This window comes from Bidens hawaiensis, unplaced genomic scaffold (genome assembly GCF_021521415.1).
Source record: "Bidens hawaiensis isolate Kalapana, Puna unplaced genomic scaffold, B.hawaiensis_p1.1 tig00020030_1, whole genome shotgun sequence".
NCBI lineage: Eukaryota > Viridiplantae > Streptophyta > Magnoliopsida > Asterales > Asteraceae > Bidens > Bidens hawaiensis.
The window spans coordinates 288,419-312,503 of record NW_027493045.1 but is presented as its reverse complement, the minus strand read 5'-3'; the positions used below and the strand labels follow the sequence as shown (position 1 = coordinate 312,503).

The 24,085-nt window shown below is 34.9% G+C and overlaps 3 protein-coding genes, 1 long non-coding RNA gene and 1 pseudogene across 4 annotated transcripts; 3 read left to right on the top strand and 2 right to left on the bottom strand.

Annotated features, from left to right (window-relative positions):
* The first annotated feature begins 3,288 nt into the window (after positions 1-3,288).
* On the top strand, positions 3,289-4,758 carry LOC143559760 (uncharacterized; annotated as a pseudogene).
* A 4,090-nt stretch (positions 4,759-8,848) lies between these two features.
* LOC143559744 (AUGMIN subunit 4-like) lies at positions 8,849-11,172 on the top strand. Its single transcript, XM_077048223.1, has 9 exons — positions 8,849-8,939; positions 9,003-9,048; positions 9,133-9,228; positions 9,912-9,981; positions 10,053-10,111; positions 10,188-10,256; positions 10,349-10,400; positions 10,494-10,571; positions 11,090-11,172. Exons 1-9 carry the CDS (start codon positions 8,861-8,863, stop codon positions 11,156-11,158), a joined length of 618 nt encoding a protein of 205 aa, XP_076904338.1. The 5' UTR covers positions 8,849-8,860; the 3' UTR covers positions 11,159-11,172.
* Positions 11,173-13,059: 1,887 nt separating this feature from the next.
* On the bottom strand, positions 13,060-13,574 carry LOC143559743 (uncharacterized). The gene is made up of 3 exons (XR_013139994.1): positions 13,411-13,574; positions 13,228-13,352; positions 13,060-13,150 (listed from the first exon to the last, which is right to left on the bottom strand). It is a non-coding gene; the product is annotated as an uncharacterized LOC143559743 (long non-coding RNA).
* A 2,102-nt stretch (positions 13,575-15,676) lies between these two features.
* Positions 15,677-16,619, top strand: LOC143559759 (serine/threonine-protein phosphatase 7 long form homolog). Its single transcript, XM_077048236.1, has 2 exons — positions 15,677-16,356; positions 16,466-16,619. The coding sequence occupies exons 1-2, from the start codon at positions 15,677-15,679 to the stop codon at positions 16,617-16,619; spliced, it is 834 nt and encodes a 277-aa protein (XP_076904351.1).
* Positions 16,620-20,641: 4,022 nt separating this feature from the next.
* Positions 20,642-21,708, bottom strand: LOC143559758 (uncharacterized). The gene is made up of 2 exons (XM_077048235.1): positions 21,438-21,708; positions 20,642-21,126 (listed from the first exon to the last, which is right to left on the bottom strand). Exons 1-2 carry the CDS (start codon positions 21,706-21,708, stop codon positions 20,642-20,644), a joined length of 756 nt encoding a protein of 251 aa, XP_076904350.1.
* Between the last annotated feature and the right edge of the window lie 2,377 nt (positions 21,709-24,085).

Below are 24,085 nucleotides of genomic sequence, written 5' to 3'. Positions count from 1 at the left end.
ACCGGTAATACCGGATTTCGTATATCAGACCGGTATTTTGTATTCGGTATTTTTGGGCGGTTTGCTAGAACATCGAACCGACGGTTTTTTTTCTAAAATACCGGTTTTAAGCCCAAATGATTTTTGATATTTTGCGGCCCATATTTTTTAAAAGTTTGCTTTAACATAGCAATTAGCATAGAAACAAGTGAACCTTTGGATTATTTTTGAAAATCGAAAGCTTTTTTTATTATTTTTTAATTGTGGATGAACTTTTGGATTAGATTTTATTATGGAATCATATAATTTTGGATTATTTTTTGAGTTGAAGTTAAGTTTTTATGATATTAAAAGGTAAACTATTAGCCCGGTTGAACCTCTCGGTACAACCCGGTTATAACATTTTTAATCAATTCTGATACGAATTAACTACCGGTTTTTAAAACATTGGTTGTAAAACACCCCGGCTAAGGTGGCCCCATCAAAGTTTTGGAATTTAGACTTACGCTGTGTTCCAGAGATTCAGTTATGGAGAGAAAGAAGGGATTTGGGAAGGAATTGGACTTTGTTTGCGTTCCAGAGTTTTTTTTAGTGGAGAGAAAGAAAAGAAGAGGAATGAGAGGGAAAGATTTAAAGAGTAAAATTATTTCCTTCCAAATTGGGATGATTTGGGGAGAAAGAAAAAATCAAAACCAAGTTCAGTTTTTACATTCCATGTTTACCCCTATCATTCACATGGCACCAATTTCTCTCCACACTACCCGCCATATCTTCAACCACCTTCAATCATAACCTTCCATGTTTACCCCTATCATTCACATGGCACCAATTTCTCTCCACACTACCCGCCATATCTTCAACCACCTTCAATCATAACCTTACAATTCTACAATCATCCAGAAGAAGTAACAGAGAGAATTGAAGACATTTGTCTTTCTCACCAGAGGTTGAGGTAACACCAGAATCAATTTCGTTTTAATTTGATATCAATTTGTACAATAATAGCTGTAATTTAATGTTAATATTAGGGTTTTTTAACCCTAATTCAGTTCACACCATGTATGCCATTGTAAAAATTTCTTGGATATTAGTAGTTATACATATAGAGGCACACAATTATTATTTTTCTTCACCATTTGATACATATTCGTTATGATTTTGCTTGTTATCTGTTATATTAGACACTTGAATTGGTAAACAATGAAGAAGAACATAAAAGCTAGGTTAGAATGATTATATTTTGGCTGTTATTAGGTATTAATAGGATTTGTTTGTATCAGATTATATGTGTAGTCAATGATACTGAAATCAGAAATGCTTTTGTAGCATAATACTCTATTTGCAGCCACTTAGCATAGATAAGTTTTTGAGATAGAACAATCCATAATATTAACTGAAAAGGATGCCACATAAGATCAATTTTACAATCGCAAAAACGGGCATGTCAGATTATGTTGGTGGGTATAGATGAGTTTGAGCTAAAACAATTTGCTTAAATAAGTAGCATTTCAGTTTATATAAAAATAGGTATTTATTAAAATAAGTTCGGGTTGAAACTTAGACGAATAAAATTAATAATTACAGAATTTGTGTTTATTATTTACAAAACGAGCAGGAAGGGTTGGTTTTAATGACGGACTTCAAAGTTTACACTTTATTCAGCATCTGTTCTTAACCAAGTGGATCAACATACTAGCACCAACTAGTCGAGTACAGTGTTTAAATAGTCTAAAATATGCATACTACCAGCTACATATACTTACACTTTGTATATGGTAGCCAACTCATACTTAATAGTCCACACATCTATGTTGATTTATTATAGATGGATAATCATATACGCAAGGTAGTTGAACTTGTGCGAGCCCGACAATTGCAAGCAGCTCATCTGATTTGCTTATTGGTGGCATTCGTTGCACTACTTAGACTTCCAACCAGAAAGCGCGTTAATTTACCTACTAGAGATGAAATTGTACATCGGCGATATGTACGAGAAGAGATGTTACACAACCTTTTAAACGGTGGCAAATGTCGTGACCTGATCCGCATGAGTGAGAAAGCTTTTATGACATTGTGTAGTATCTTAAAGCGTGATGGTGGACTTCGACCTACTCAACGCATGTTTGTTGAAGAGCAAGTTGCAAGTTTTTTGCATATTGTAGGTAACAATTTGAGAAATCGGTTTACTTCTTGGCTATACCGTCGTTCTGCATCAACTACCAGTCGGTGCCTCCATAGAGTTTTGCAAGCGATAATATCATTAGAAGGTCGATATATTCAACAACCTAAAGGTGATATTGTCCCAAAAGAAATTCAAGAAAAAAGGAGATTTTATCCTTTTTTTAAGGATTGTATCGGTACAATTGATGGAACACACGTCCGCGTCAGAGTACCTACTAAGGATGCCCCTAGATATCGTGGTCGTAAGGGATACCCAACAATAAATGTACTGGCTGCTTGTACATTTGATTTGAAGTTTACATACGTGCTAACTGGATGGGAGGGTACAGCATCAGACTCTAGAATTGTAAAGAATGCATTTACTAGAGATGACAAACTAGTAATTCCCACGGGTGATTTCTTAAAGCTGAATTTAACTATATGTGTAATCGTTTATTATAATACTAATTATGACATGTTTATAGGTAGATATTGTTTAGTTGACGCGGGTTTGCCTCATACAAGTACCCTAATGACACCATATAGAGGTGTTAGGTATCATTTGAAAGAGTATTCCACCCGTGCCCCTCAAAATGCAAAGGAGCTATTTAACCTTCGTCATGCATCGCTACGCAACGCAATTGAACGAGCATTTGGTGTCCTAAAAAAGAGATTTCCTATCATTAGAAGTACAATAGAACCATTCTACTTTTGTGAAACACAATTTGACATCTTTTTGGCATGTTGTATTTTACACAATTTTTTACTTGAAGAAGATCGAGACAAAGAACTTGAAGATGAGGTCATGCAAGAGGTGTTAGATGGACCGCAAGAGGAAGATCGCCAAAATACAAGAAACATACGTGAGGGAAATACCGAATACGAACAACTAAGGAACTCAATTGCAAGTCACATGTGGAATAACTATATGATGCATCCAAACAATGAAATAGATATGTCAAAGTAGTTTAACAATAGTACATTATAGTATTTCGCATTGATTTTGTATTGACTGTTATGGTTTCAATTAATTGGTAATTTGGTTCTTTTTTAATTACTTGTCTGTGCATATATTAATTCTTTTTAACAAAAGCAACTATTTACATATATAAATAGTCGAATTATATTTATGTTACCATGTAGATAACTATGATGAGCAAACACGAAACAATTGGAAAGAAGGAAACACTAAAGTGGACGGAAAATATGGATAATGCATTCATACAAGCTATGATAACGCAAAAGGATAACGGCAATCGGGTTAATGGAACTTTTACCTCAAAAGCTTACGACAATACGGTTGAGGAGTTGAGCACAAAGTTTCAAATGAAGATCTCCAAAAAACATATGAAAAATCGATTAAAAACGTTAAAAGATCATTTTTCTCAATGATACGATTTGTTTCGTGGAACGTCGTTGAGTGGATTCTCATGGAATTCAACTACTCAATTAATTGAAGCAGAGGATGAAGTCTGGGGTAGACTAATAGAGGTAAGCTTTAATTGAGGTGGTGTTCTTCAGGTTCTTTATTCTGTTTTCGATTATTTGGGTGGGTTTCTCGGGTTGGGGCGTAATAGATATTGACTGATCATGAAGATGAGTACTTATATATTTTCAATTTAAATAAGATCTTTATAATGTGTTAAATAGCAAACAAAAGTATAGATCTTTTTTAGCTATTTTGTAACAGATAAATGGGTGAATTTGGCCCGTAGTCATTTCTGTTTTTTTTTTTCATAATAAAGCAATCATTTAAAAATTGTAACAGTACAGTTTAGGTGTAGAATTGCACAAGCAAAAAAAACCATAAAAAGTAGTGTAATCGTTTGTCTATAGTATCGTTAACTCGGGTTCGTGCTTATCGTTCTTTTCAGTTGGCTGTTTTTGGGCCAGGTTATATCGGGTTTCGGCTCACCTCAGTTTGGTGTTTGGGTGCAGTTAAAAATACCCACCATTACTTTAATTATACACATGAATATTTAGATAATCGTTAATAAAACTAATTATCTTGATCTTGTTAAATAGTCGAAGCCTGAAGCTGAAGCATTGAAGACGAAGAAAGTATCAAACTTTAATGAAATGCTAGAACTTTTTGCAAAGGACAGGGCATCCGGTGCACAAGCTGAAACTGCTAAAGAGAGAAATGCTCGATTCCAAATGAATGGCAGCATTAACTTAGAAACAGTTCAAGAAGTGGATGATTTTTGTGTTGCAAATGATGTAATACTGGAAAGCGAATACAATATTGATGATGATATTCAAGTGGTAAACCCTACATCTTCTCTACCCGAGCAGTCTTCAAGTGCAAAGAAATGTAAGAGCAAAAAAAGGAAAGCTGAACAAGACAATGAAGATTTAGCGTCTATGATTATGAATAGCGTTGGCAGTGTGGCGAATGTTATTTATGAAGGAAATAAAGTACTAGAAAGAGTTTATCATCACGAGTACACGGGTGAAGAAATTTACAATGCATTGGAGCCGATGGGTTTGGAATCCTATGAAATACGTTAGGCTTTAAGGTACTTGGTGGCCAATCAAGCAGACGCAAGGGCATTATTTAGTTGTCCTCCTCAGATTCGGTTGGGTTTACTAAGAGATATGATGGGTTCCGGTAACTAAGCGAGTTTAGGATGCACTTTTCTAGTTGAAGTTTTTCTTGTTTGGTAACTCCGTACGTTAATGACTTTTATTTCTTTGTTGGGTATTTAACTATTTTATGGAATCTTGGGTTTGTTTTTTTATGGTAATTACATTTGGTTTTGGGTTTTGTTATGATTCTGTTGCAAACTTGCAATCCTTTTTAGCACTCAATCAAGTTCATGGTTTTGCTGTTGAAAATGACACTGCAGCTGGCCCGTTTGTCTACTGAACTACTGTTACTAATCAGACTTGTTGGTCGAACTTGCTGCTGAACTGATTAGTATTGTTTGAGGTTTTATGTTTTGAAACCATGATTTCAGTTTGCAACTACCCATAGCTCATTATCATTTTCTATGTATTGAAACTTAGAATTATTGCCAACAATCCTTATAAGCATTTGTCGCCAACTTGTTATTGTAGTAACCCTGCCACTGCTGCAACAAAATAAACATCAACTGATGCAACCTCTGTCGAAAAAAAATTCCGTATACATGTGTCTGGTCAAAATATTGCAGCAAGGGTATTTTAGTAAACTACCAAAAAAAGTTTAATATTGCATCTTTTCGAGCTTGTGTAGAACCTTAAACGAGCTAAAGCCAGCTCAAGTTCAACTATTTAACGTAAACGATTTTATTTGTTTTTATATATTGAGAAAAACTTTAAACGAGCCTAACATCTTTTCGAGCTTGTGTAGAACCTTAAACGAGCCAGCTCGAGTTCGACTATTTATCGTAAAACTAATATAGGTAATAACTGGTTTAGTAAACTACCAAAAAGTTTTTAGTATACATGTGTCTGGGCAAAATACTGCACCAAGGGTATTTTAGTAAACTACCAAAAAATTTTAATATTGCATAAACATATTGTGTTTACCTTCTTTGTTTTAACGGGTCGTGTGTTGCCGTATTTGGTAATTCAAACAGATTTATTTAAGTCAAAACGAGTCAAATTGTGGTCGGAATCATTTGACAAAATTGACAGCAACAGAAAAAAACGCGCAGCTGACTATTTTTAGTGTGATATTAAATGATACAAAGATATAGTCTTGTTTTAACATGTTAAGTAATAAGTTTCGGTAATTAATTGTTTTTGCATGCAGAGTGAACAATATCATGTGATGGCTTTAAAGAGGATTAAGGAGTTGAATGACTTGCAAAAGGAACCCCCCCCCCCCTCCACTACTTCTTGCAATGTTGGTTGTATATATCTTTCTATATATTTGCTTATATGCTGCCCACATTGCTGCTAAGTATGTGTATTTACTTTTTGCCAAGGGAATCATGTTTCAGGTATATATTAACAATAATTGTGATTGATTTACTAATGTTGACAAGTTCACGCGAGTAGGTTTATATAATTCGGTTTAATGGTACCGGGCAAAAGAATAATTAAATGGAGATAATGCATTTGCATCGTTAAATCAAGTTACTATAATATTAACACAAATCAAATTTGGATTGGTACTTTTAAGCTTTAATATGTTAATTTATATTTATTGATAAAATATGTAAAGATTGGATGTTATTGAACCGAAGATGATCGATCATTTGTGATCATAAGAGATGTGTTGACTTCATGATAATCAATCTTGAGTTAAAATATTGGTTTGGATACAAAAGTAATATGAACACTTTTGAGCTCATGGATCATAGTTGGAAATGTATTAACATAATGTTATAGCATGTATATTTTGTTTTAATTTAACTTAAAGGGTATAATAGTAAAATTGTAGGTTTCTTTTCTTTTCTTTTCTTTCAAACTCGAAAACACATAAAATATTTAATTTCTTTTGTTTTCCTTTTCTTTTCATTAAACTCCATAACACGAAATAAAACCATATCTTTTAAGTAAAGTCAGTAACATAGCGTTAATGTTTCAAACAATATCTATCTAGGTGAATTACTAGCAGGCCGGTAACAAGCATAATAAAGCAGCATTCAAAGAAAATAAAATTTTGAAAAATGTCAGAAATCTCAAAACCTGGCAGCAGATGTAACCCAATTGATCTATATATATATATATATATATATATATATATATTTATTTTTTTTTTCAGTTTGTTATTGGTTCAGGCGAGAGAAGAAATGTCCAGAGAAAGATTACGTTATCTGGAAGCCATGGTACTAATTACATTAAAAATAAATTAGGGTTTTTTTATTAATTTGGGGATTATTGATTAATGTGTTGTTATGTAATGTAGGCTGTATATTGTGAAGCAATTGGTATGGTGGAAGATTATCAACAGGCTCTTTCTGTTGCGAATCTTCGTGACAAACCCGGTTTATTAGTTTTTTTGTATAGGTTTAATAGGGTTGTAAACAAGCCGAATGAACGCTAACAGAGAATCTTCATGTTTATTTTAACGGAACAAAGAATTGAAAACGAACAGGGAAAATGAACATGTGCGTGTGTCCGCTCGTGAATAGTATGAACTCAAGTAACGGTTCATGTATGTAAACGAATGAACATAACTGAAGGTAGATGAATGAACATAACTCAACTAAAACCAATTAAAGTAAATGTGAGCATTAATGAGAAAAAGTTGTTTAAACTAAAGGCCTAAAATTTTTTAATGAATGCATTAATGAACGTAAATAACCAAACGGAAGTAAACTAATGAACGTAAACGGACGAACGTAAATAAATTACGAACGTAAACAAAGTTCATGAACACAAATGAACGAACAATACACATGTTCATGTTTGTTTGTTTAACTAAATGAACAATAATTTTGGTTCATGCTCGCTTGCTTATTAATTAAATGGACATAAACGAACTTCCCGCCTAACTATTCACGAACGTTTCGCTGAATGCTTTGTTCAGTTACAGGCCTAGCATGTTATGCTATCTATACTTGACAAGGTTTGCTATGAGTGAGATTGTACTGAGTATGTTTGTTTGTATATGTATCGGATAAACTAATGTGAAAAAAAAAAACTTTAAGGAATCAGGTCAAACATGAAAACGCAACCAAACGGCCACAACTGTATTTTGAACAAATAAAGCCTCCTAAATCATATTATCAAAAGCATATTGTTATCAAAGTAATATGATTTTTATAGTCCTATTTGAAATTTATCATAAAATTTAAATACTTCGACAAAAAGTGTATATATTATAAATTTTAATATTGTTTTCAGGTATATGAGGCGCTTGAGCACCGATTGGTTGTTGCAGAAGCGGCTCAAAGGCTAAGACTTCCTTTAATTTCCAAAGACGGTGAGGTCCAAGAGGAAGAAATAGAAAAAATGAGTGTATTATCAAGAAGCTCACTCGATAGTACAATTACCAATATCACAATAACTTCAAACTCAAGTAATTACACAAACATGTCTTCAATTAACAACACGAGTGCTAATGATGCTGGAGATCCTACGGTTGGTGGTGTTCCCAATCGGTTTCTTGGAATAACGCCTGCTTATTTGTGGCAAACTCAGGTCCAACACGCACCGTTGGCAATGGTAGGATATGATAATTACTTTTGTAATATATTATTTTTATTATGGGTTGAATCATTGATCACGAATACGACCTTTGTGTTTATTCGTCAGACATTAACCCTAAAGCAAAGTTGAAACTGTGTAACCTGAGTACAACCTACTGTCCTACTGATTAACCCGTTTATCTAATCGGGCAACCAGATTGACATGCTGGCAGGTTGTAAACGGGTTATAATTAGGTGGTAAATGTGCTAAAAGGGTTGGAGGGTTGTAACTAATGGGGATAAACAGGTTGTAAATGGGTTGACGAGTCGACGTGTTTGATTAAACAGGTCAAGCTGATCACGACCCGTATAATTAAACAGGACAAGCCAAACACCACCCGTTTATCAAACAGGTTCTAGGAATTTGACGAACCAAAACCTGATTATCTGTCTCGTGTTAGGAATTTGACGAGTCAACATTTTTAATCATACGGTTATTAGGTCGGCATGTTAATTAAACGAGTCAGGTAACCCAAAACCTGATTATCTATGTCTCATGTCTATTTGCCACCCCTCGCTTACATGCATTATTTTTTAAATCTTAATTTATTTGTTACAAATTATTCTCATTTTTATACGACGTTGCAGAGTATCAAATGCCACTTCTTCGTGAGATTGAGTTTCGGTTAAAGTCCAAATGTGACAAGTTAGCCGATGCTTTTATAGACGACTCAGGTTAGTCCCTCGCTAAATATTACGTTAAATTTTTATAAAACCGGCTAAACTTCTCTACTGCAGATAAATCAACTGGTAATCAAAATTCAAGTGCCCGGCTTCCAGAAAGGTTTGTAATTTTTTTATTATTATTGTTCTAACTACCATTTCTACTATTAAAATTAAATACGCTCTTTGTTATCTTTCAAAACAGGGTAAAATTAATTATTGAAGAGATTGAAAGAGAAGAAGGTGCCTTACATGAAGATTTATATTCTGCTGACCAAAAGTTTGCAGAATATTATAATGTATGTAAAAACTCAATTTAGAAGTGGTAATTTTGACCCGTTTTGACTGCACCAAAAAGTTACCCATTTTATCCCTTACCCAACCTGCCCATTTTACAGTTTCTATAATAGTTACCCGTAAAACCTTTTGGCGGGAAGTTCGTTTATGTTCGCTAATTAAACAAACGAACATGAACTGAAGTTTTTGTTCATTTAGTTAAACGAACAGATATGAACACGTCTCATTCTTTCATTTATGCTTGTGAACAGTCGTTTTACGTTTGTTCTTGCAAGTTCGTTTATGATCGTTCGTTTGCATTAATTTCTATTTGTTACTTGACGTTTGTCTAAGTTCGTTCGTGAATATAAATATTTAAGTTGTTTAGGCCCAACACATTGCTGTTCACATTTACTTTCATTTGCTTTTAGCTCAATTATGTTTTTTCATATACACCCAGTTATGTTCGCTCAAATTACGTTTGTGAACCATTCGTTTATACTGTTAATGAACGGACAAAAACGAACACAAACAAGCTGGTTTTCTTAACAAGCAAACAAGAAAACTCCGTTTGCCTAATGCTCGTGTTCGATCGTTTGTTTGGTACGAGTAAAACGAACGAATCAGTTCGTTTACAAGTCTCTAAGATTAGTAGAATGTATATATTCAGTTATTTACTAACTTAAAATCTTATTTGTTTGCGATGGTGTTGGAGCAGATACTTGGTGTGCTTATTAAACTTGTTAAAGGTTTGAAGTTGCAACATCAACATCAATATGTAAGCTAACTGCTAAATTTTTATTTTTTTCTAGTGCATAATAAAACATAATCTATATAAAACTTTTTTAGGATGAACTGCAGAAGACTTGGTTGTGCAAAAGGTGTGAAACCATGAGTGCCAAATTGAGGTAATTTTCAAATTGTTTTAGGTTTAATGCCAGGGGTAGTGTGGTAATTTCACATTTTTTGGGAATTATTTTTCAGAGCACTCGAACATATTCTCCTTCTCGAGACCTACACACATGAATCTGTTCCGGCATTGCATAAGATAAGGTGAAGATGATTAGTTCTAAAATTATTTCATCAACTTGGTTTTTTATAATTTGAAGTATATTTTTATTTAAAAGTTTTATTCTTTGCGACAGAAAATATGTAGTTGAAGCTACCGAAGAAGCTTCACTTGCATACAACAAAGCCGTACGTTTGTCTTGCACATTTTCTCATTGTCAATTATCATTATTTATGTGGTTTTTTCTAGTTTTCTTATACTATTTGAGCAACTGTTTTCAGGTAACACGGCTTCGCGAATATCAAGGAGTTGACCCGCACTTCGACACAATTGCAAGGCAATACCAGGATATCGTGAAGGTAAGCAGCATGATCATGTTGCATGTTTGTGGTTATAATTGTTATTTAGGGTAAAATAAAAGTGGTAAAAAGAAAGAAAAGTAAAAACACAAAAGAAAAGAATTGTGAAAATTACACATTTTGTTCTTTAGCTATAAGGGCAAAGTGGTCATTTATAAAACTAATAAAAAACAGTTAACGCCAGTTAGTGGAAAAGACGAAAAGTGGGACAACATACAAAACCTCCACTACACTTTTTATTGAAGTTAAAAACAATGATCCGCAAGTTACCACATACATAAGGGACAGAAACTGCAATTTACCCTATTATTTGTTAGGATTTTTGTCGTGTTTGAGCTATCATTTAAATACCTTATAATGACCCAAACATGACAAAAAAAAAGGTTCAATGACCTAAATGTACAAATATATTAGCATTATGACTAAAAATGAGACATCATTATGTTGGCACTTTATGAAAATAAACAATCTTACAGTTAAATGAGACGTTGAAAGACTTGGCGAATGCATTGTTGCAGAAACTCGAGAATATGCAGTGGACGATTGATCAAGTTGTAATGGATCTCAAGCGTCTACCGAGCTCATGATGTATTTTCAGTATCGGGTTGTATGTATTTTAATACAATGGATGAAATAGATGTTTAGTTGCATTTTAACAAGAGATGAATGAAAGTACATTTTGAAGATGCATTCATGAAGATGTGTACAGAGTGTTAACTTCTTATCATTCCCGGAATTCTTTAAAACTGATTCTACCATCCTGCAATGATCAAGAATCAAGAATCACCCACTTGATCATCATAATGTGCATATGATTTTAAAAGGGAATTTATCTAATAGTAATCAAGGATTTCAACCTTTTATTATATCACTCAAAGTTTTTTAATCATTTGTGATCTTGTGAATTTACCTAATAGTAATCAAGGATTCCAGCTTTCATAAAGTGTTTTGATCTTGTGAATTTTTTTATATAACTTTTAATTTTATTTTTTTTTTAAATCAAGTGACCTAAATGGAACGTGTATGAATCCTAGTTATTATTTCGTGGAAAGTGTATAGGGTTTATTATTTAGTGGAAAGTGCATGAATGCTAGTTGTTATTTAGTGATTAGTTTTTCCATTTAACTTGACGTAGGAGAAAATAGTGAAGAAAAAAAAACTCAATTAATAGCATTCAAATTTCATAATTGTCTAGTTTAAATCAAATTAAAAGAAAATATAACCAGCATTCATATATATATATATATATATATGAGAAGTATAGTTTGAAAACCCTCTTGAGTTGAGAAAACCCCATGTAACATCGTTTTTTTTTTTGTTACATGTAATATATGTTGTTACGTTTAATACAAAGCACCGAAAACATAAAAAAAAAATGTTTTGCTATTTTTTTTACATTTTTTAGTAATTTTTATATATGTTTTCAGGAGAGAGAAAATGTAAATAAACTTTAACATTTTTTATTAACTTTAATTGTGGACCACAAGATTTAATCTTTAATTAAAAACATATGGTTGAGAATGAGTTTCTAGAGTTTTCACAACTCAAGTGGGTTTTTATTCTAACCTAACCCTATATATATATATATATATAGGGTAAAGATCCTACGAGAACCATTGGCAAATTGAGAACTTTGAGAACCATTTTGGACCACAAAAAAAAACCTCTAAAAAAATATTTAAAAAAATTATAAAACAAAAAAAAACAAAAATTTTAAAAATGTAAAAAAAACCAAAATTCTTATATTTCATTGCGGTTTCATTAAAAAAACCGCAATTTTTTTCTTTTTAATTCGTGTTATACCTATACACATATGTATACTTTCATTTAATCTCTAGTTACGTAATGTACACATATGTACATTATCATTTACCTTAAATTATACATATGTGTATAAGAAAAAACATGTGTGTACGTATTATACATATATGTATAATAAAAAAAACTGATTTTTTTTCTTTTTAATTCGTATTATACCTATACATATATGTATACTTTCATTTAATCTCTAGTTATGTAATGTACACATATGTACATTATCATTTACTTTAAATTATACATATGTATATAGGAAAAAAAACATGTGTGTACATATATGTACATATTATACATATATGTATAATTTAGATAAATCGAGAATTTTTTTTTTTAGAAACCGAGATGATAAATAAGAACTTTGGTTTTTTTATTTTTGTGTTTTTTTTTTGTTTTATGATTTTTTTTATTTTTGGGTTTTTTTGTGGTCCAAAATGGTTTTTAAAGTTCTCAATTCTTAAAAAGTTCTCACATGATCCTGATATATATATTTCATTTGGCTAACAAAATTTAAAAGGATTTAATAATTTATAAATAGAATTTATGAGATTAGAAGACTAGCAAAAGTTGACTTAGTTTAAATGAACCAAAATTTTTGAGTCTTTAATGAGATATTAAGAATCTTAGTTACTATTATGTAAAAATTACTCTTATAAATACTACTCTGACTCATCTTATTTTCATTGACTTCTGACATTATTTCTTCAATATCACCCTCTTCGAATCTTTCCAATGTTGATTTCAGATCCTCTTTTGAAATCCATCTATCGATGAAGTCAACTAAGTTCCTCATATAAACAAAAAGAAAAAAAAAACAATTTATGAACATAAACGTGCGTACCCTTTCGAATCCTTATCAAAATGCTTAAAAGCTCTATGAAGGTGTTCTTCTTTATATTGACTAAAGTTCCTCGTTACTATAACGAACTCATTGTAGTCTATATATCCATTTCCATCTGTATTAGCCTGTACTCAACATCACATGTATATGACTATTTTTTCAAATTATATAGAGAATTCTTACTGCTTCAACAATCAATTTAGCGTCTTCTGGTCCAAGATTTGATCCCATTCTAACCAATGATTCCTCCAATCTTTGGCGGGATATAACTTGTTCTTTGTTCGTGTCAAAGTTCTTAAACATTTCTCGCAATCCTTCGATTTCTTCCGATGGGGTCATATCAACTAGCAACTATGATACAAAAGAAAATTATAAGGTACGATTAACGGGCTTTTGAGATTTTTAGTTAGGGTTGGGGCACACAATAGCAACCAAACTTTATGTGTTCCACTAGAGCCATTCAAAGTTTTTCTTTTTCTTTTTCTTTACAAAGTCACTCAGCTTTAATTAGGCATTCCAATCTTGTATAAATTTTTTGTAAATGTTAAAAAAATATGGTAAATAAAAATATATGAATCCAAATTACTATTAGTGATTACTTTTTTAGTTGACATGAAATATGAGGTAATATTGAAGAAAAAACAATTAAGTCAGTAATAACTAGGTTTCTTTCATAACTGTTAAGTCAAATTGAGAGAAAAAAGAAAAGATTACTAGACACTAACCAAGATTAGCATATCTTCTCATTATCCGTTAATAAAAAAAGTTAATATTTGTTAAAAAGAAAAACAATTATTATATTGGAACACCTAGTTTAGAGGAAAAAAAAAACCTAGTGACTTTAATGACTCAAATATTTGAGAACCTTGGTTCCCCTTTTACAAAAGACACCTTGAGTACTTGTTTCTTGAATATATTCATAGTATTGCATCTTCTTGAGAATCATATCATCTATTGCATGTTCTGTTGTAACTCCATTGTCCTGATGATCTGGATAATGAATAATGAAACCAAATAATCAGCTGAATCGCATATGGTAATACATTTTGAAAATGATTATGTAATGTTAAATAACAGATAACATTTGGATGTGTTAAAATCGCGGTAATGAGATTTTTGTAACCCAATCAATGTAAAACACCGATGTTTGAAACATACTAAGAACATCGGCAGCAGTTGGTCGATTGTTGGGATCAACTGAGAGCATAGCATGGCTTTCACCAAACTCTTGGCATTGTCTGTTATATGTGGCCACGGATAACTCCCCATATCGGGATCTGCTGTTAGGACAGCGGCAAATATCGTTCTATCACTCTCTGCAATTTGTTTGTCAAGTCAAAATTAGATTTCTACAAGTTAGATTTTTTGTTAAAAATAATGCTATTTTTAAAGTGTTGATCACAACTAATGTTATCTTCAAAGGTTAATCACATCTAATGTTTTCTCCATTAGGGATGGTGATTTGAAATATGAAGTATATGTGTATAAGAGAATGTCTGAAAAAGGCAAAAGAATCACCATTACAAATGGCGAGTTCTGTCAAACATGGAAGTGTTGTCAATTCTAATGGCAATATCTGAAAAGAAAAAAGAAGAATTGCTATTTTTATTGGCAATTTCTGCAAAAAGGAAAAGATTTGTTATTTCAATTGGCAATCTTCTGCTATTTGTCATTTCAATTGGCAATCTCATGCAATTTATTCACGTGCAAGATTCTCTTTATATATACATAATGGACCATTTTTCTTACCAGATTCAATTAACATACCATATTATTGTTTCTTTCTTACTTTCACAAACTAGAGTCATATTACATTATTGGGGTCAAGTTATTCTACAAAGAGAGACAAAAATAAGAATGATGAGAATGATTTATAGCCATAAAAAAACCCTTCAAAAAAAATTAAAAATAAATAAATAAAAAATCATAATTCAAAATTTAATAAAAAAAACAAAAAAAGTAAAAACACAAAAATGTTTCCACCATCTTCCTCGTTCTAAAAAAAACTCGAAAAAGACACAATGTTAAGTGAAAAAGACCATTGTGTCTTTTTGTTTATCATTGTGTTTATTTTCGTCATTGATTGTGTCTTTTTTCCTTTACATTGTGTCTTTTTTTTCTTGATATTGTGTTATATTACTTAACATTGTGTTATATTTTGTTCGTCATTGTGTTATATTTTGCGATTAATTGTGTCTTTTTTTAGTTATAATTGTGTTTTAACTTTTTCCCTACATTATTGATCTTTAGTTGCCACTACAAATGGCGGTTCATTACAGTGGTGGTCCACTAACTAACGATTTATTGTTTCTTAGTGGAAAACATAGAGCCGATTATATATTTTAAAACCCGGCCGAAAATATTAAAAGATGGTGGGCTATTACGAGTAAGGCGGGGTGATCAAAAGCTGTGGGACTACATTCATAAAACGGGCATTCCAGAACAAGTTATGGAATACATACGTTTGGCTGGTTTCGCCGGTGTTTTCCAGTGTGACAACAGGCGGATTGATGATGCTATGATATCCGCGTTAGTAGAAAGATGGCGACCCGAAACGAACACCTTTCATATGCCTTTTGGAGAGGTAACAGTAACATTACAAAACGTGCAGGTTTTGTGGGGTTTACAGGTTGATGGTCAAGTAATTTGTGGTAATGATCGGGCGTTTACGGAAAACAAAATTAAGGAGATGTTTAATAGTTTAACGGGTATTACGTTAGAAGATCGTGCTATTAATAGGCAAAAAATAAATTTGCCATATGTTTCAAAAAAATTAACGGAATCAAATTTTCCTTATAATCCAAATGCCGATGCCGATGAACGTCTTCAACGTGCGAGGACAATTATATTTCTTCTAGTTGGTACAACACTATTTCCTGGTACCGCAAGCAATCTTCTTGATGTCAAATATTTAAGTTATTTAAATGATTTATCTACATGCGTCAGTCTTAGTTGGGGAAGTGCCGTTTTGGCATTTATGTATAGACATCTTAGTAGGTCAACAAGTGCGGACACTCCTGAGATTGGTGGTCCAATGTTTCTATTGCAATTATGGGCATTCGAAAGATTGCCTTGCACGAGACCAAAACTGCACATGCAACTAGATTATAATCAATCATATGGTGCAAGGTGCGTCGCAATACACTAATATAAGTTATATGGTTTGACTTAATATCAATTGTCTAACTAACGATTTTAACTAAAAGAATATTTTAATACTTCAAAAACACAATTTTAGATGGCAAGAAAGTTCATTAAGTTACAAGGACACTGCATCACATGTCTTGTCGGCGTTCCTGTCGAAGTTTAATTCTTTATCTGAGTCTTCGTTCATTTGGCTTCCCTATGATGACGTTCTATGGCAACTACCAGAAATGTGTCTGAATGGTTAAGATTGTTGGAGGAGCGAAACATATCTCATTTGTTGGGATATTGTCGAGCCCCACTTTCCAAGTAGGGTGTTGAGACAATTTGGCATGCTTCAACCGATCCCTCATAATACACTTATGTCCAAGGAAATTTATGAAGATCTTCATACAAGTGGTGGACGTGTTAGTGGAAGAACTGGCAATTGGCTCTCCGAACATAAGAACTACATTGATTTATGGTTGTCACGTCACAATTTGGTTGTTACTCAACCATTATCTGATTCCATTATTGCCAGTTCAGAATATATGTAGTGGTATGCTTCTCATACAGTTCTGCTCATAAGAAACCCAACACTTACAGGGCACAACGCAGGTGGATTTCCAAATGAGGAGAGGAAGGTGCAAATTCTCGTTTAGAAGAAAGGACGAGTCCCTAAACTTGCTGATTTTATTTTTCAATTCCAATAATTCGTTTTCAAGTTTAGTAACACTGGTTCTTAATTTAAGGATTTCCTGAAAATGTTATTCGATTATAACCAGCTTGAAATTCACTTCTGCTTTTAAATCGTGATTTCTCACGGACAGATTTTTGATTTTCAAAGTAGAATGATCTAAAAGTTTAGATTTTTGTCTATGGCATTATTTAAGCATTGTAAGTTCACCAACAAGTTGATCATTATGTTGCAAAGCCGACTCAAGTTTGCACTTGAATTCACAACACTGATCACATTCAGTGCTTATCACAAAAGTTCTCGATTCATGACACTCATTCATTGATACTTTAAAAGTGGAGTTAGTACAAACCTCTTCTATCTTGGCCATGCAAGCGAAAGATTCGATTTTTCCAACACCTGAATCGTCAGATTCAGTTTCCGACTCAGACGAATCACTCTCGTTAGATAAATTATCACCCCATGCATCCTGGAATTGCTCAGAAGGTTCAACCATGGCCAGATTTGCTTGATTCCTCAAGAGTTTCTGTGACCAATCTAGTCCCTCATTCACAATAAATGCTTGTCAACCACTCGGCTTCACTTGATCCCCCTCAGGCTTTGTCTTCTTCTCAGGTACGGTTGAGCTTTTGCCTGAGTTTCTGTCTGAAGCTCGGGTGCCGGTGTACTCTTCCTTCGGTTTATCACATTCTTTTGCAAAATGGCCAAACTCCTTGAAATTGTAGCGCTTGACTTATAACTATCGAACCCAAACCATTTCTTCAGTATGGGCAGGTCCTTCCTGGTTCGTTGCATGAACCGTTTTACTTTACGCACGATCATGGCCATATTCCACTTTAGATCCATAAGTTCCAGATCATCCGGTTCGATCTGGTCATAGTCCTCCTCGGTTAGTTCACTCGTATCTATTTTACTTCCCACAAGTTGTTCATACGATGTCATGAATGCAAACACATGAAAGAGAATTGTTGTTCAGATTCTTTCATGTTCACTTTCGGTGGTGAACTTGACGGGCTAGCACCCATTGTGGATCCCGAAGCCATGAAGCATACGTTAGGAGTTTGATTACCGCTTTGAGTACCGTCAACCTTACTCTGCGTATAAAAAGCAGTAATCGGATAGAACTGCCATTGCTACTAGCTGGTAAGGCTCCACAATATAAAGTAGGGGTTTGGTTAACCTTCAACAAAGTTTGATACTTCATATCATACTCATGCTCTTCAAGTTTGTTAATAAACCCTTCAGCCGCGAGGTTCTCGTTCTTGAAATAGTCGTTTTCCTTCAATACCAGCAAAAATGTGGAATAAGTAGCAGTCAACGCGTTCTTAATAGTATCTATCTTGTCCACCTCACTAGGTTCCAACTTGACCGTCGGCATTTCGGCTATCAAATGACAAAATCTGCTGATCATTTCCTCCACCGTTTCGTTCTTGAGCATGGTAAAGTTTCGGAACTAAAACTTCACCATCGTCTTCTTGCTTTCTAACGTGTTACCCAAGCTTCTTATTTTCAACTGGGCAAACAACGTAGCACATGGCTTGATGTGACTGAATTGGTGGAAAATGTTCTCAGGGACGATTATCCCAATCGTGTTGAACCAAATCCGCCTTTAGTTGGTTACGTATCCCACTTGCTGTGAGCTCGTAATTGTTTCGTGTTCGCTGTTCTTTGGTTGGTTCAGGAAATTATTGTAAGGTCCCGTCCCCGGTAACCCTACTTTGGTGTTGGATTTACTCATAAACACAGTTCTAAAATCAGAGTTAATTAAAAACTTTTCGCGGAATACTTAATATTAAACATTCTTACATAACATAAGTACTTGTCTTAACAAAATACATTAAGTCTTAAACAATAACATAAACGACACGTGAATCTTCCGTCTTCGATGCCAGTCTCCATCCATTTGCCACGTGTCCCACCTCAAGTAACATGCCTCATCCTATTCACCTGTGTGCATACTAAAAGTCAGCTACGCTGAGTGAGTTCTAGTTAATCAATTAACATACATTACATTCATACCATACTCATACGTGTCCAGAGATACGTATGTATACCTTATTTACTATCACTTCTTTCGTACATACTTTACATATATGCATAAGTTCTTACATACTTTCTTTCATGAAACCCTATGGTATACCATAAGCTACTCTATCTTAAACATCACAGATATTAGAAGGGTCTGGTCCCTAACATCACAGATATTATAAGGGTCTGGTCCCCTCTGTCTTGAATAACCATACCTTTATCATGCGTGCATACTTTACATATCTTCTAGTTATAAATATATATACGTACTCGTTCGTACAATATTGTGTAACAATACATTTAATACACAATCATACACGTATCATACACTTACCAATCAAGTAAGTGTATTATCTACTACATAGGAGTATGCACATAGCCCCGGAAACATAATAGATATAGGGGCTAGAACTCACCTGGAGTCGGTTTCTCTCGCTGTTAATGGTAATGCCCTTCCTTAGTTGCGCACGGCTAACTGTACAACACATTACGCGTGCCAATTATCCATTACTACTACTTCCTACATCTAAGTTAATGAAACCCTCAACTAACGGGGGTCCGGGGGCAGCGCCCCTGGTAGCGGGGTCTAGGGACGGCAGCCCCTAGCAGGGTCCAAGGGGCAGAGCCCTTGGCTGGGGTCGAGCTGGAATTTCACTTCGCATGGAATTTCGCTTCGCATGACTTTTTCGCTTCGCATGACTGTGCGATGCGAAATTATTGATTTCACTTCGCATGGCTGTGCGATGCGAAATTCCTGCCTTTCGTCATTTTTACCATTTTAAAGCCATTTTTCTCCTTGTTTCCTCCTTAGGACCCGATTCTACTCTTTTTATGGGTTTTGGGTTGTACCAACTTTGTATACCCGTGTTTCTCATAGTCCAGACGTCACCTTTTTTGGTTCTATAATACACCCGTGAGGCTAAAACTCACCAAGTTCATGTTTTTCTTACATTTCACAACCCGATCTATCATTACATCGGTTTGCATGTCGATTCTAACCATAAAACTTAACCCTTTGGCCGAAGCTTACTTTTGCTCTGGGTTCGGTTCAGATCTGGACAACCCCGAAGATCTAGACGTTTTCTTGATGTTTGAGATACTCGAACACCAAGATCTTCCTTGCTATAGCCCGGATTCGGATTCGGGTCTTAAGAGAAAATGTGTGTGTTCTTGAGTGTGTGTGTGTGGTGGAAGGGAAGAAAATGGTGAAAGGAAGGAGGGGTTGGGTTTATATAGGGGACTATGGGCCCCACAACCCACTCACACTTCTAATTCCATTTATTATCCAAACGTTAACACACCCAATTAAGTTAACGACACACAGTTAATCATAGAGCTTTCCGTTATTTATAATTCTCAGAAAAGCGGATGTTACAATTGTTCTAGAACGCTTTCTAGTATATAGTGTTGGCATATTGCTTTGCTCCCATCTTCTAAAATCATATTATGCAATATGATACACGTATGCATGTCATCGCTCATTTTTTCCATCAATCATACATGACAGGGGTTTTTCACATGTTGCCAACATTTTTTAAGAACCCCGAAACACCTCTCGATATCCTTTCACGCAGACGCTTGCTTTTTCTTAAAATATTCTCTTTTTTCTTCGATCGGGTCTTGAAACGTTTTCATGATGATCGAGTACTCCGGATATATCCCATCTCTTAGATAGTATCCATGATGGTAGTAAGTACCATTGGCATTAAATGGTAAGACCGGTATGCTATGACTAATGCAATACTCTAGCACGGGCGACATGTTGAGAACGTTTATGTCGTTGTTGGACCCGACAGAGCCAAAGTAGGTCGACCAAACCCAAAGGTCGTGTGAACAAATGGCTTGAAGACTGACCGTTGGTACTCCATGCTCACCCCGAGTGTATTGACCTCGGCATGCGGTTGGACAGTTGCCCCACTCCCAATGCATGCAATCTAAACTCCCGATCATGCCGGGGAAAGAATGTTCACTTTCGTGTACATCGTATATGCAACTTAGGTCGTTCGTTGTTGGAATCCTCATATAACAACCACCATATAATTGTATTATTCCTATATAAATAAATAATAAAACAAGTTATATAAAACAATTTAAATTATACCGATATTAATTTAAAACAAATTAAATTTTACCGATGCAAAAATTCTCTAACGTGTCTCGTCTCATTTTCTCTGTCATCTTTAAATAGCCGTCTTGATGTCGGCCGTGTTTCCGTATGCGAGGACGCGTAGCGCTGAAGTACACTTTTAGATGGCGGTGAATTATAAATATCCTCTTACCGCGCACTTTGTTGAAAATATGAATGCTCCCACTACATATCTTCCGCAATGCGAAAAAATAAAACGTCTAGACATCCGAAAACGATGTTTAAACTTAGCATCGTCGTATCTAGGCGGACCGTTGAAATAGTCTTGCATCAAACGATTGTTTGCGGCCTCACGGTCTCGAACGATATACAATCGCCTCGTACGCGGTCGAGAACTAGTAGAATTAGAAGCTATCTTATTTGCTACGACTCGAAATGTACTCATTACCTCAGCCTCCTTTTCTGCCGTCTCTTGTATGATCACAACTATCTTCTTCCTATTATCAATAAATAGTTCCACCATGTCGGAAGTATTTGTAGAATCCATTTTGATAAAGAAAGTTGGATGATATTGGTTTTTGAAGGTTGAGTTGGTATATGAAATGGTGAAAATGGTTGAATTAGTTAAGTAGATTGGGTATTTATATTAAGTTTGTTAATTATTTTTTTAATGGAATCGACCGTTTTTACACCCCAGCCGGCAGAAAAGGTATATCGCCCCCAACCCCCGCAACTAATCGCCCGAATATCGCATAGGGAGCGGTGTTCAAGCCAAAAATTGTCCAAAAAACCCATATTTTGTCACCCACTACAAAGACTCTTATATCTTTTTTTTTATTAGGGGTGGTTCAAGTAAACGAAACCGAACCGGTCATAGATAATCAAATGAAGGAATACAGTTTCTATTAGAAAACCATGCTCATAGCCCCGGCTTCCACTAACGATTACGTTTTTGGATGACCGGTCATAGACCATGAGATTTGAGATAACAAATGTAAACCGATTCAACAATGCAACTATGAACTATAAATGATGTATGTATTTGTGCTTTTCGTGCTTGAGAGCAAACGATCAACAAATGATAAATAACCAAACTCAACAAAATTCCATACATAACATTATTTCGATTACATCCAAATGAAAAGAACACTACATGAAAATAGAGGAAATAAAACGCAACTTGCGATGCTTGCCTTCCTGAAGATATGTGAGCTTTGGGTAAAAAGACTAATGTGAGGCGGTGCCATGATTTCTTAGTTAAAATTCATTGTCGTTGATGCAGTACAAGCGTCCTTGTGCACCCTAATTGGCTTGAGTTTGATTGATTGAGTTTGGTTGGGGTTGGATGTCCTGGATAGGTTGAGCTAATATTGGTTACACTTGCTCGGTTTGGGCTTGAGCTTGATACACTTGAAGTTGGTTGGTTTGGGTAGATTTGAATTTGATATACTAGTTTTGGACATGTATTACATAAATGCTTGGGCTACCGTAATGGTACCAGGCTCGCATGGTTGAATGTGCTCGGGCAAAAGCTACGACATTCGTTGAGTAAAGGGTTGTGTAGCGGGTTGCGAGATGAAGGTGTGATGTTGAGTATTCATTGGTGCTCGGCACGGGGTGATGAGGTGACCGAAACAATCACAATTGGACATTTTCGGCATTGAGCGACAATGGGGCGGTGGAATTTACACGTGTCACACCCCGACTAGCAATTGCGGAAGCGTAAAACGAGAATGTAACAGATTTCATTTCGAAGGTTATGCGCTGATGTGGGAGACTCTGGTATCGAACCTTCTTCTTCGTCTTTGGTTTTCCCTCCTCTTTGGATCCCTAGGCGGAGGCGGTGGCGGTGGCAGAGGTTAGACGAGTGGTCCGATGTTGTTTATGGTGTCCTTATAGGCTATGGCCGCCGTCGTCTTCCATGCATGGTGGTCTGATGGTTTCGTGGCGGTGGTTAGGGTTTGTGACTTAAAACCCCAAGTGCTTTGCTTGCTGTTCGATTGCGGGCTGATGGACTTTGTTGTCAGTGGCTTTGCTGTCCGTGGTGGCTGGTGGTCCGATGGTCAGGACTACGTCTCGCTGTTCGATGGTCCGGCGACTCCGCCATTGTTTCCTACTGTTTTCGAACCGTGATCGTTTTACACCTGAGTTCTTATATCCTTTGTCTTTTTCAGAAAGAAACAGAGGCAACATGCAGTGCCTTGCCTCGCCGTCTGTTGGTCTGGCGACATTGTCGGAGCTTATGATGACGAGTTTGTTGTTATCTGACTGAATCGAACAAAGCTTGAGACCAACCGTATCTTGGCGGGGTAATATCCGGAGGTTTCGTTGTAGAAATTACCAAATTGGTGTTTTTTACCACAGAAGCAGCTGTGATGTTTGCAGCCATGGCGGTTTTGTTCCTCTTTGTTTTGATTAAATATAAACAGATCTGAGCCTTCTCTTTGAACTTCATTCTTATTCATATTTTCGTTTGATTTTGAAATTAATTCTTATATCAATCACAACTAATATCAAAGTTAAACTTGAGTATGCATATGTCAAATTTATTGATTCAATTTGGGTAAAAAATTTTGCATGTCGTTTAACTTGAAGGTGCCTCCTAATACCTTTTACTTGCACGATGTGTTTCATTTGGCTCTAAAGATGAGCATGATCTTCTACTGTCAAGTCATACATCTAAAAGTTGTATACTTATGTCTAATTCGACATGTAATAATTTTTATTTTTGGGACCATAGTGCATGCTACTTGTTGGTTTCTTACAAACATGTTAGGCGCTTTTGAAATTTAAGAATGAATGGAGTAAATGAACGAGTGTTTGGATTACAAGGGAAGTTGAGCTATTACATTGACCAGAAAGAATGAAGCCATGGGTACAAGTACCATAATGAATAACTTTGTTTTTTCACATTTCGTTCACAA